We start from the raw sequence: 13,980 nt of genomic DNA on the forward strand, positions 1-13,980 counted from the left end.
CACTGCAATGTCTGGAGGGAAAACAATAATAAAATAATAATAACCACAATTATTATTTATTACTATTACTACAATTATGGTAGTGCCCAAAGATCCCAATCTGCACTTCAGTAATTAGAATTAATGTTGTCAGGCACCGGTTCTTTCTCACTCAGCTATGGGGTGTTGCTAGCGCTTGTTTATGGTACATGTAGAACCAGACTGTGCTTGGGACATCAAGAAAAGATAATCTATCACATCACATCACCTACAGCCACGGGATATGCAGAAAAGGACAGGCCACTCTTCTCGGTGATGGCGCTGGCACCAACCCGCACAACTGCTCAGAGCACCGGAGTCACCAGAGCTTAGTGCTGCACAAGCAAAAAGGATCCTAACCTGATATGATCATAACCTGGTCATATTAATTCAAATTCATTATCCCAATCCAGCAGTGGCTAATCCTTGATGATTTAAATAAAAGGAAATGAACTGCTGATCCCTGGAGCTACCTGCTAGCATGCTCGAGTCCGAGATTTGATTACTCTCATTTTAAGGCAAGACTTGCTCTTGGAAAGGGCCCAAAATGACAGCTTTCAAGAACACAGCTCCAGTCTCTATGCCGTGGAAGTTTTTTTTCCTCGTCTTTGATCTATTTAGCTTTAACTGGACCTCGTTAGATAACTGTTCCCTTTCACGCCTATATTTCGACACAGTCGAGCCCAGTCGGTGCTCGAAATACAGGTGGGTCACACACAGCAGCATCGTACTTGTGGCTGTATGACAGCTGCGTGGCATGCACATAGGTCTGGCCAGAGCAAGAGAAGTGATTAGCCTGTCATTCCTTGGATAAGATTCATGGGTTTTTTAGTTGTGTCTAGAAATCAGGTGAGTGAGAAGCCCAAACTACGGTAAATAGAGATGCTGTCAATGAGGGAGAGGAGCGAGAGGTTAAGTGATCCTGCACGGTGCCTCGGCAAGCTGCAGCCATTACGAGGAAGAACCTTCAGCTCTGTACCTCCAGGCTTGAAAAGGAGCCCTTCTGCCCTCCCTCCCGGGGTTTCTCTCCAGAACAGGGCCCATTGATCTGACCCTCTTTGCAGAGCCAAAGTCCAGCCCCTGCCACTCGCCCTCCTAATCCACGGCCACGCTGCAAAGAGCTGGGCTGCGACGCCTGCTGTGGTTCCTTAGCCTGGCAGTCCGGCAGCACCGCTGAATGTTTGTAAGCTGCAGCTCGTTTAGGTAGAAGCCCATACATTTTTGCTTGATGAAAACATGTTTTCCGAGGCCTGGCAGCTGCAAAATTTGAAACCCAGCAGGCAGCTCTGACACGCGGGTGTGAGTGTGGCTGCTCGACAAGGCAGAGCGAGCGAAGCACGCTCACAGAAAGGGGGACATGAAATGCAGAAAGCTGTTTGCCTTTGCCAGGATTTTGTGCCCAACCACAGTAATTATCAGTTCCTCGATTAAGAGAAAATGTTGTCCATAGTATAATTTACATCTGCACCCTGGCAGTAAAAGGGTGAAGAATATTTCATGCTCCCGTGCAACCTCCCATTCTCCTAGGCTCCTTTAAATGGTTTAGCAGAAACCACTGGCACTGTCTACATATGATATACCTCTCCTGGCATCTGACTCAAACATTGTATTTTTAACTCCCCATTTCTCTGTTTTCAAAGAAATGTTATCATTTGTTTCCACATTCATTCTGTTCTACAATGGAGCTGGAGCACGCAGATGTAGAAATGCTTCCTACTCTTCTCCCAGAGTTTAAAGCTAGCTTCTTAATAGGCAGGAAAAACACGAGGGGTCACTAAGAGTAGATTTTTCTTTCATCTGCTATTTCTCATTTTGGGCTTTTTACAACGTAAACACAAACCAGACAGTCTGTTTTCCAGACACCTAAATGCTTTTGCAGTTTTGTCAGACTGTTTCAGATGGATAGCGGCAGGTTTCTCTGTCTTGCATCCAAATGCTGCCTTTCTTCACAATGGTGTAAAATGCAAAATGACGTCTCTGTCTTCAGCGTAGGTGTGAAGCAAAAGGAATTTGGTCCTCTCACCCTAAATGCTTTATGTCTCCTGCCTTCCTGGTCTGCCTCCAAGCCCTAAAAGAGTATATACAGCCCTATTTCAGAAAAAAAAAAATAAAAAAAAACTTGAAGAAAGAGGCAAGGTATAGTGGAAAAGCAATTTGGCCATGAACTCACTGGCTCTGCTCCTTAGGAAAAGAAGGGTGAGCACAGCGCTGCCAGATTACACTGCATCAGAAATGTTTGCTTCGTGACTGAATCTCTTCGCGTATGTGACTTACTGCTCTGTGCTACCGGAATTAGGCAGCCTGTATGACTTCAAGATTAGAAAGCATCATTAAAAGGACATCTTGAGAAGATAAAGCTTACAGGACAGGATCTGCATATCTTTAGTAACTGACCACAGAGAAATAAAACTAGTCTGCTAATAAAAGCCAGCATTTTGGCCAAGAAGAAGCTTTTATGTCAAGTACTTCCTATTATTAATGTCATATTTGGTAGAGATTCCAGCATTTTGGGGTGGATTAAGAAGAAGAAAACAGCAAATTAAAATGTTCCGGTGAAACTCTCTTTGTTGCAGAAATATCAGGCATTCCATTTATCCAGCAGCTGCATTTGTCTCTTCCAAACGCAGCTGGAAAAAATGACGCCTCCTCATGGGATTTTCCGTTCCTTCCTTCCTCACAGAACACACACATCTTCCATCCATTTCTTCCAAGGCAGATACAAAGACACAGATCTCATTTCTCTCCTTCCTCAAACCAAGAAGCTGCAACTACAACATTGGCTTAAATAGGAAAAATCTAAAAGACGGACATGTTCGAGGTGTATCTTGATGGACCTCTCATTTTTTTTCATGTATATATATAAGCCTACGTATGTGGCATCCAGACAAACACTAGTTTCTGGAAGGAATCATTCGTATACTTTTAGCCAACTATGATTTAATTGCCTAATGAAAGCTGGGTGACTAGTCCTTCTCTCTGAGCAATGAAAAATGAGCGCTTCCAGAAGGCAATCCATACTATTTACCATAAAGGGGGATGAATTTCCTTCCGGACATTCCTGTCTTTCCTCTTGACTGCAGAAGAAGCGTAGACAACCAGCTCAGGCTGGATCCCTTAAGTAAGCAATGTTACACTCACCATATATTTGTAGTCTAACCAAATCACCTTGGCTCTCTCTTTATTAACAGTGAAAAGGGATGGTCTCATCCTTCATCTCATCTCTTAGATACCGATTTTATGGTGAGATGCTTTACCCCCGGGGCGAGTTCTGCCTCCCTCTCTGTAGTCTACAGCAGGAGTTGAGATGGTGAGTTTAGACTAAACCTGCCTTTGATGCTGACCTTGGACCTTAATATTGGTTGACTAACAGCAAGAGACAATAACCTCTTGTTCCTCCAGAGGGATCTCTACCTGCCTGCACACAGGTACCTGAATTAGGGGATAAGACTCTTTCTGGAAGCCTTGAAGGTACTTTTTTTCATTGCCTGTACCAGAAATTAGAGCCTTGCTTTGGGACGGCTGAGTTCTTAAGTACCTAAAACATAGGTATGAACTAGAAGCCCAAGTCAGGCAGACTGAAAGCAACTGTGGTTAGTGGTGCACTCAAAATACAGAAGATGGTATTTAGAGGTCATTCCAGCTGCTATTTATCATCCATTTTCTCCTAAGGTCCCATACCGCAGTAATCTTGTATGCGTCAGCGTCTGAAGAAGCTGACTAACCATATGATTTTCCTAAGTGCAGATGAAGTATGTCAACTTCTCTATATGCTCTATGGCTGAAGGAGCAAGCAGTAAGGCCAAGCACTCAACCCCATACCTGTCATAAAGTAGGCACTAATATCCACCAGAAAAAGACTGTATTTTAAAGAGGATTTTACAAAGAGAACATAAGGAAACCTAGCACTCCGAAAGTATGTTTAATACTGTATAAAATTCTTCCTGACATTGCTAGCAATATCCCCACAGACCCTGAGGTTATTGCAACATGTCCTGTGGTGGGACCAGCCTTGAGCATGCACCCATCCTCACATGTCCTGATCCATCCTTGGCACCTCTCTTTTCTCCCTTCGTGGGTGCAGTGAACTGCAGCAGATGTCACTAACATTTCACACTTGCTGTTCCTAATACCTAATCCTTTTCAGATGACTTTGGACTGAGTGTTTTATAAGATCAGCTGCTGCTGATCAAGAACATTGAGCCCTGGCTTAGGGTTGAGTGTTGTGCAGCTCCTAGTGGGGGCTGGTTAACCCATTTCCAAGAGCTTGGCATGGTGCTGACCTCAGGCTCAGGACTGGACTAGCCCAGCCTCAAAATGGCCGTGCTCATATATCTGAAGATAAATCACATGGAGTAAGAACTTTTCTGTATTAGGACCAGAATATGAGAAAAAAAGGGGTCTCAAAGTGTATTCTCATTACCAAATTTATGTCATAAAGTATAAATAATTTTAGAGTTGTTTTGGTCAATCGAACCTGGTCCAGCACTGTGCACTAGAAACATATTTTTTTCCCTACTAATACCATGACTCATTCTCATCAAATAGCCTTGCTATTGGGCAAGTACCTCCAGTTCTATTATGCTTTTTGTCTATGTTTTCTTTTTTGAAGAGGGGATAATTGATCTTATTTGGTTTTGAACATTTCATTTTTATTCTTTTGAGACACCACTTGCTATTCTACTGTCAGATACCAAGTACAACACACTGTGGAATCAATGGCAGAACATGAGGCTAACAATAACTAGCCCATGGCAAAGAATAGCTGAAGTAAATACTCTGAAAGATATTTAATTATTTTTCTGCGTCTTTATATGGATGTGCATAGCATCACCATGAATAGATCATCTTCCCATTGAAGTTTCTGCTAACCCATTGCCTCCAGTTGGAATGGCATCGGAGTTTAACCCTAGCACGCGCTGATTGAAATGGCTTTTATAATATATTCAACATAAAGAGATCCCATTTATTGTTCAAGAAAAATGTCATTTCTTGTTTTGATTTCTATAATAATACAAAGAGTGCAATATAAATCACGTTAAGCTTTAAGCACCATCTCAAAGGAGCTGCTAACAAATAGCAGGAGAGGATTCTAGACATGCTATATTTATAAACATACTGACTCTGTGAACTATAATGATTTTGGATTATTAAGGGCATGATCTTAAAAAATACCGATAGCCTCTTGCAACTTAAGTCCTTGACTTTCATTGACTTTATGAGGTTTCTAAAAGGACTACGCTTTACACTGCAAATATTCTCTAAAAAGCAAGTCTTCTGAAATTCCACCTTGTAAAAATATTGTCTTGCAAAGACACATTTGCTCAGTTTACAGGTGAATATTTATTTTTCTCACCTGACAGTTTTGCAAACTCAACTAGACATCAAGCTGGATTTTTCCCTATTCAAGCATCATCATCAGTAAAACAGGTATTTTTACCTTGGATACACCTGTGCAACTCCATTAGCCTTCATCAAGGTTACATGTGTGCAACTGAGGGTATATATGGAAGACAACTGGGATGGAGAGACCTGACTGTGGACACAAATCGACTTCTGGAATATTTATTGCTGCTGATGATGTGAAAGAAGGCAAAAAATGGTGAGGTTGGCAAATGGGCTAAACCTCTCCCTTTTTCTTGCATAATGTGTGAGCTTTATGTGAACAACTGAAAGACAATAAATTCTGAAATCTAAGGCTTTGCTTTCATAGTTACTTTTAAAAGATTTTTTTTTATTTATTTATTTCTTGGTTTTAAATGAGTGCAAATCAAAACAGAGTTCAGTCTAAAGTATATCTCCATTTGGTAACAAAATAATAAAGCAGCAACATTCCTCTAGTGTGTGCTTCTAGAAATAGATGCTGCCTGGTGACTTATACACACAAGCAGGCGCCTTTGTAGCAAAATACAGATGACAGTCTTTGGCCAGCCAGTTATTAGATTTCTATAAGTTGATTCTAAGATGTTCTTTCCATCCAGACTCTACACCTTATCACCCTAAAAGCATATACTCTAGCCTTAACTATTAAATGATAATGAGCAGACAGAAGAGAAAGGACAGGAGAGATCTGGCATAGCTACAGCTAGCAATCATTAGATTTACAGAGGGGAAAAGACATGCTTCCTAGGCCAACATATTTTTTATGAATAATTGATAAGGCAGTCAGCACAGTTATATCATAGATATGTAATATATATCCATAATTATAAAACCAGCTTTGTGCAAAAGGACATAATACACTGAAAGGAGATACCAGCCAATATGCCATCCTGAAATAAAATACAGTCACTATTGTGTTAGTTGGCAAAATTTAAATACAGGATTTGAAGCAAGCAAAATGTTCTTTAATCCCATTTTTTAGCACAGTCCAGGCTCAGTCTGCTCAGGAAAATACTGCAAGGCAAAATCAGCAGCTGCATTAATTTGCTGATGATTGAGAGAAAAATGAAAGTTATCCTCATGTTTTTTTTCTCCCTACTTGCTACTCTAACTTACTAATAATACCAGAGTACCAATTTATTCCTATGCGAGTATATGAAGCATACAAATTGAAAAATCAATGTAATGGAAAAAAAAGATTATCATGCACTGTTTAGAATCAATCAGCTAGAAACAGAGGGGGAAAATGCGAAGGTGGAGACATGATGTTTAGAAAATGTACATATTGCACCTACTCTAAGCTAGGTGTTTGTAGGAAAAAACTACTCTTTGTCTACAATGCAGACTGAGCTATATTTTGACCAGAAAATTGTCTTATTTCCAATCTTTTCTAAAGAAACTCATCAGCTGTTTTTTCTTCTTTTATAAGTCCCTGAATAATAAAAAATATCAATCCCTTTGCCCTTACAAGCCACACAAAAGCATGTAACAAAGATTTCAGGGTGAAGGGATTAAGATACTCAAAATGCTTTATTAACATGACGTCTCAGCATCATTCACCAGAATGCTGATGGCTTATTGTAGCTTGAAGGATAAACTTCTGTCATATGTGATGGAGTCCCTTGAAAACATCGACAGCAAGAGTTTTTAGTTGTGGTCTGAATCACTATTAGTACTTCAGTTTAAATCTTAGATGTCTCAGTGGTAGAACACTTTCTTCGGCCAAAACAGGCCTCGACTGATCAGAAATAATTACACTGTACGAGTCAGACGTGTAACAAATGGATCTGAGTTTCAGTTTGGAAATACATTCAGAGGAGGTGGAAAGAATGGCTACTGGCTCTGTGACAGGAGATTCAATCTTCATAAACCTGCAAGAGAGGGGAGGAAAAAAAAGCGACACAAATGCGCCCTACAAAAGAACAGAGCAGATCACAGCTGGAAGGAAGGCAAACCTTTTAATCAGGTCCTTGAAATACAAGCTGCAGGAAGCTAGAACATTTTGGTGGACTTCAAACTCTTTGCCTTCAACAATAATTTTCAGGTCTGTAAACTCTTTCGCTCTGCGTTGCTGGTTCAACTCCTTCAACATTTCTGCAGAACAGAGAAGACAGACAGTGCCAGGGTTCCCATTAAGAGTTTTTTATTTTTACTTTTTATTTTTTTCAATTTTTTTTTTTGTAAAGAAGTAGAGAAACAGGAAACAACTGATAATTTTGTTGGTAAGATTGGCTCAACACAGACAGTCAGAAGTTACAAACATAACATATTAAAAAAAAAGAAAAAGAAAAAGCAGGAACCAGTAGGTCTAAACAACGGAAATATATACAGAAAAAAAGCAAAAACAATCCTAAATTTGGAAGGGTTAAAATGAAAACAAAATCTTTCAGCATCAGCAAATCAGAAACACAGAGAATGCATTATCACAGAAAAGTTAAAATAATTTGTTATAATAAAAATCAAGAGCTAATGAATTTCTATCCAAATGCAAATAAGTTCTGAACATACTAGAATAATAGTAGCAAAAATATGGTATTATGATGTAATATGAACTGGATATGGGTTAAAATAATAAAACCACAAGACCTGCGAAAATAACTTATCCTTAATGTAGTAAAAATGTGTTAAGCCTCTCAGTTAACAGAATAAAATAGTACTTATAATAAATATAAATTACAGTGCATAAAAAATTAACCAAATTATCATTGCACCTTGCAATATACCTCAACTATATAGGTTACAATTGTATATGTTTTAGAATTAGTTTAAAAGCATTCTTATGATAAAAAATAATCTCACACAGAGAATAAATTACTGCCTTTTATAGTAATTCCCATTTTTTCACTCCAAGGATTTTTACCATCACAGCATTTTTATTTTTTAGCCTTCAATGGCTTCATTTACAGCAACAATCAACTTTCACACATCATAAAAGAATTGTAACGATTAAAATAACCTATGAAAGTGTTTCCATCCTGCAATAAAGCACCTACCTTGTGCGATGCCTCCTTTTTATAAAGCCTACTGGTGCTAACGGAATGAAATAATAGCATGCCACATCTTCATATGTGAATGTGAGCTACTAAGCAACCTACATGTTTTACACACCGGCTGGACTTTCAAGGGTAAGACTTCAGTCCAACTCTGTGGACCAAAGGGGCTATCAAGATGAATAATATACTTTTCACCTGGGCAATAGCGTGGCTGTTCAGAAGCCAGTGATCAAGATGATAAAAGAGCTGATTTTAAATACTAAAGGATTTTGGTTTTATTTTATGTTTGCAATAGGTCAAGGTTCTCATTTTCTCGGTGTAACATCCCAAACACATTCCTCTTCAGACAGATCTGTAAATCTTGAAAAAGCTTCTTTACATGGAGTCCCCCTACACAGAAAGCAAAAAGAAGCTGAAGAGTGGATAACTATAACTGTGTTTAAAGCCCCTGCGTCTGGCTTTGGCACTCTGCTGTCAAATTATTGCCAAATGGCCCTATGGTGAAATGGAGACCTAAATAATCTTTGTGTTCTCTGGTCCCCCCAGCAAAACTCTACCAAGAGTCATTTCAGGGAAGCACTAGTGGTTAAACAACATGAAAGCATGCAAATATACAACTGTTGCATTAAAATAAATTAAAGTTCTCCCAAGCCCCAACATCTGTGGTGCACATTTTTCAGGCCTAAGTAAATAAATGTCACCTTGCACATTTATGTCTATTTAATGGAAACACAGTAGTGTCTGAAAGGCTAATTATTCTGTGCTGAAATGGGTCAGTGCTCTCCAGAGAGCAAGCAGATCATTAGAGAGGGCACAGAAATAACAGCAGGTTGTGTCAGATCTATAATAGAGGAAAATAAACCACTCTGTCCTGTGGGTGCTATAGCAGGGACTATTTTTAAAGAATTTATCTGAGCTGAAGTACAACGATACCAGCCTCAGTTAAAGACCAAGGAAACTTTGGACACAAGGGGTGTTTTACCTGTTTTAGGGTCAAAGTGACTGGCGTCTTTAGTGTCACAGGAACAGCACTAGGTGCTTTCTTTGTGGCATATTCTTGGAGGGAACTGTGGAAAAAGTAAGTTTCTGTCCCTTTTCATGTATGATTGACTTTTCTTTCTGTCTTGGCCCTTCTCCCACTTTCACTTAGTCCAACTACATTTTCCTCCATACCAACTTTCTATGATTTCGTGCTTTAAATACAGTTCCTTTCCCCGCTGAACTTTCTTATACTCTCTCACAACCCCTACTTAATTTCACTTTTGTTTTCTGTCATTCCCTTTTTCAAATTTGCCCATCTATTGTCCTCCACCCACTACTTTTGCACTTTCCCTATGTTCCTATTCAAGCTCCTTTTCTCAAGTACCTGTGGCAGCCTTTTGCAATCGTCCTTGCAGAAGCCTTTCAAGACAAAGGCTCCAACCAAGACTACGTCTTACGAGTTTAAGATTACACTTACACGAGAGGTCAATCTCCATCTCACCTCATTCGGTTTTCTCCTTTTAAAGCTTATGACCACTTATTTTTAGTGTTCGAAGACAGCAAATGTATAGCAACCACACCAATGGATCCTGTGCTCCGGGAGAGAATACAAAACCGGGTTTAGCTGCGCTCTGAATGGGCTGGGAGTTTTTGGAGGTGTGCTTGGGGTAAGAACAGTAGAGACCATCTTTGAAATCATGACTGGAATGGTAAGACACAAAGTTCAGCCACTGCACTGATGGATGCTGTGCTCTCCGTGCTGTCTCTTGTACTGTGAGAGCCGGTTTCAACATCTAAGTCCCCAGATGGCTCCCCAGGTAACAGGCTGATTACCTGGACTTTACTGAACACCCTTTAATTACATCCAGACCTGCAGTTCCTGGGCACAGTTTCTATCTATGTGCTTCACACACTGCAGTGTGTTTAATGCCACGTGCATTCATTAAGGGATGCAAACCACAAAAAGCAGGTCTGGAGCAGTGGTGCAATCTGGCTCATACAACACAGAAATCAGAACGATCCCTAATCAGAAACCAAAGCTACCCTTTTCCATACAGCCATTTGGAGGCCATAATTCCCTCCTTGCCCCCCTGACTTGTTATACTGCCCTCCACAGAGAGATGACTACAAACGGTCCCATATTTTTTGTAGCTCACCTTCTGAACCATAAAGAGAAGAGGCAGGTGGAGAGGAGAAGGGAGTCGGGAGACTGCATTGATTCATCGATCTTTCTAGCTGAGGCCCCTTTGTATTGCTAAATAACTAGCAGGCATTAGTATTGGACACAAGGTTATATCAGAACGGGCCCTCATTCTCCGAGTATTTGTAATGCTCACACTGTGCTTAGCCAGGCATTAATGATTTATGAGGACTCAGGATGAGTTGCAAAACAAATTTTTTTCATCAGGTAATAATGCCTGCCGATGAGTTGTAAAAGGAGAGACAACACAGTGCAGTGCTGGCAGTGAAAAATGATCTCAGCTGTCTCCTGCTAGTCCCTCTTCTGGGCTCCTCCTAATTTTCTGCTGCTTCTCCAGCAAATGGAATTTCCTGAAAGACTCAGAAAGGGATGTGCTGGTTATTTCCTCTTGTTTATTTATTCCTCTGGTCTCTTTGTTCTTACTGTGCTTTTGTTTGCTTGCTTGCTTTTTGTCTCATTTGATTTCTTTTTTTTTTTTAAGACATCCAGCTAAAAATGAAGTGCAAAGATGACAGTAGAGTGGGCACTAATGCTCCTCTTCTCAATAAATCATGGGAAATGCTCACTCATCCAAGGAATCTCCCTTCCTTCCCCTAGGTCCACACACGCTTTGGGATCTCAGAAACAAAGCCAGTCCTTTCTGTCTTCTTCATCACTGCTGATGCTAAATCATTCTCAGTCAAAGGCTGGTTGAATGTTCTTCATAAAGAAGTGCTTAATAGCCACCAGCACATTCTTCCATAATTACATGAACCACAGAGCAGTAGAACCTAAAAGGGACTTGACCTGAAACCTGCAACTGAACATCTCTACGGAGCTTTTCAAAGGAAGTGCTCTCTATCTTGCCATTTTAGCCTTCATGTCATTGCTTGGGGGGATTTAAACATAATTATATTGAGAGTCCCAGCGACAATATGGGCCAGAAGGTGTAAGTGACTTTCCTCAGGTCACTAACAGAGCAAGGAAGAGCTCAGATGCTTTGGCTCCTGGTCCCCAGCTCCACCCATCGCACCACATTTTCTTCCTCTTAATTACTGGACAAATTAGAACTGAAGAGTCCATAAGCCTAGGATCAAATGTAGGACCAAGAACAACTGCGTAATTGTGTAGATCAAGTAAAGGGAACAGAAATTATATAGTAAATCTTTTTTTTTTTTTTAATAACTTATGATTGGATATAAAAATGAACAAGGAACTTATTCCCCAAGTTTATTTATTCTGTATTTCAGGCACAGTGGAGACTGCAGACCCAGTCAAAGATCCTCTCTAATGCACATTCCTGTGGCACGTTGGAAGCACTCAAGTTTCTTTCCACTTTTAATGAAGAACTCTTTCCTTCAGCTTAAATTCTGACAAATGAGGCTTTAAAAAGGGGCAGCAAAAGCTAAACCATGAAGAGCCTTGAAATACAGAAGAACATTTTTTACAAATAGTGTTTTTTTTAAATTGTGTGGAAAAACTAACCTATTATAAAACTGCAAAGGGTAATTGGTGAAACATCACTAATTAGTCCTGTGAAGAACATGCAAGAGACCAGTGCTTACCCATGCTGCCTTGTGCTTTCATGATTGGTACAGAAAATGTGGGGAAGCCAAGAGAAGTTACCAGAAGGAAAATCCAATTACTTTCTTGCCTTAATAACTAAGGAGATTAATTCCCAAGGTTAAGCTCTCGTTATGCAAAACAAGCATTTTAACCATTCGGTGCCAGCACTGCACGCACTCGCATATTTTGACAATGGTAGAGTGTGTAAAACCACAAGAAATTAAATTATGAAGCAAAATACCTAGCAGTTGACTAGGAGTTACGAGTGATGGGACAGTGCGTACCATGGTGAAACTGTCTTATTGAACAACACAAAAGCTCCTAATCTTCCCCAAGTTTCTCCTCACTGCAGCACCTGCAGACACATAGAGAACTGCAAAGCCCAAAGCCTGGGAGTGCCCCAGAAAGCTGCTCCATATCTACCCTTGATATGTAGCTTGAAGCAGCTGCATAGAGAGGTATTTAGGTAACTAAATACCTCATTTTAGGTAACTAAATGCCTAATTGCATCATTAGGCCAGTCTGATGGAGTTTCACAGATGCACTTGGCTTTGCAGCAGCTGAGGCTGTTCTATTTTCTGCTGGGGCATCTTGTCACTGCAAACTCAACTACCAGCGAACAACATCCCTTGGAGTCTCTGTGATTATCAGGTAGGGACTTGGTTGTCTCCCAGCTCACAAACACACTATTGGCTACATCATCTTCCAAGCAGTGCAAAGACTAGTACACATCTCTGGAGAAGAGCTTCAGACTTGGGACTGAGGACAAGAAATAGGTCCCTTATTCTTTTTTTGACCTGAAAGTGAGTAATAGTAGAGAAAAAGGGGAGGCCTGGTGGGAATCAGATGAGGATGCCTCAGATACTACTACCCTGAGATGTTGAGTTTCCTTCCCAGACCCTAAAAATCATATGTCTGGTTGTCCGGACTGTCCCTGCAGCCAAATACAGAGACAAGCATGTCTCATGCACAGCCTCAGATAGGATGCACTGTCCTCTAACATGGGTGTCTCTCCCCTGGGATTACTAAGGGAGATTAGATAATAAACTGAGCACAGACACAACAGAATCTGTTGCAGATAAATACTTTCCCCCTTTTTTTTCCAATTGAACTCAATTCTCGTTGAACTTTGTCGAGGGCAGAAGGTGGCACAACAAAGCCGTGACTCGGCTGTACAAGGGTCATTTATCTATGAGACGGGGGAAGCCGACGGATGGTGGAGCCCTTTCCCCCTGCACTGTGATGAAGTGCAAAGGCTGCTAATGCCTTGAGACAGAGGTGCAAAGCACTGACCGCATGACACTGGTGTGTTCAGCCCTCCTCTTCCAGTCTGTGCTGATTATAGAGTTTCCCCAGGATGCCAGCCTGCTCCAAAGGCATTTGAGAGCAACCACCAACTGCTTGAAGCCATCTCCTGAACATTTGGTTTTCACAAGCCCTTAAACCATCTAAAAGGAACTGATAAAAGCTCAGTACTGACAACAGGAGTGCTACAGCCCCGAGCACAGGCCCAGCAAGGCTGTGCCCCTCGGAGTCTCTGCTACACAGCTACGCTCTAGTGAAGACGGGGCATATGCTGACGGAGAGGTATCACTGCTGGTACAGCTACACCAGCCTTGGAATAAAAGCCTCTGAGAGCTGTCTTCTGCTGGGTTTTGGCAGCACAGCAATGTGAAACGCGAGGTGTGAATTTGTCGTACTCCAAGCAGATACAGCTATGGCAGCAGGACTTCATGGTGCAGCCCAACCTGTCTAGATCTTAGTCTTGTTGACACTGTTATACACCTGTGCTACTGAAGAAAACAGTAACAGATGCTGGAGAGTGGGGAAATACTTTTAAATCCCATACTGAACAAAACATAT

General features: G+C 40.8%; 1 protein-coding gene across 21 annotated transcripts in view; it reads right to left on the minus strand.

Moving 5' to 3' along the window:
• KLHL29 (kelch like family member 29) overlaps positions 1-13,980 on the minus strand; it is a 391,775-nt gene that overhangs the window by 62,242 nt on the left and 315,553 nt on the right. For all 21 annotated transcript variants that reach the window (XM_035560203.2, XM_035560199.2, XM_035560193.2 and 18 more), the window contains one exon: positions 7,353-7,491. In XM_035560203.2, coding sequence (XP_035416096.1) covers positions 7,353-7,491 — 139 coding nt within the window. The remainder of the gene's footprint in view (positions 1-7,352; positions 7,492-13,980) is intronic.

The sequence above is a fragment of the Cygnus atratus genome, chromosome 3 (assembly GCF_013377495.2).
Source record: "Cygnus atratus isolate AKBS03 ecotype Queensland, Australia chromosome 3, CAtr_DNAZoo_HiC_assembly, whole genome shotgun sequence".
Taxonomy (NCBI): domain Eukaryota; kingdom Metazoa; phylum Chordata; class Aves; order Anseriformes; family Anatidae; genus Cygnus; species Cygnus atratus.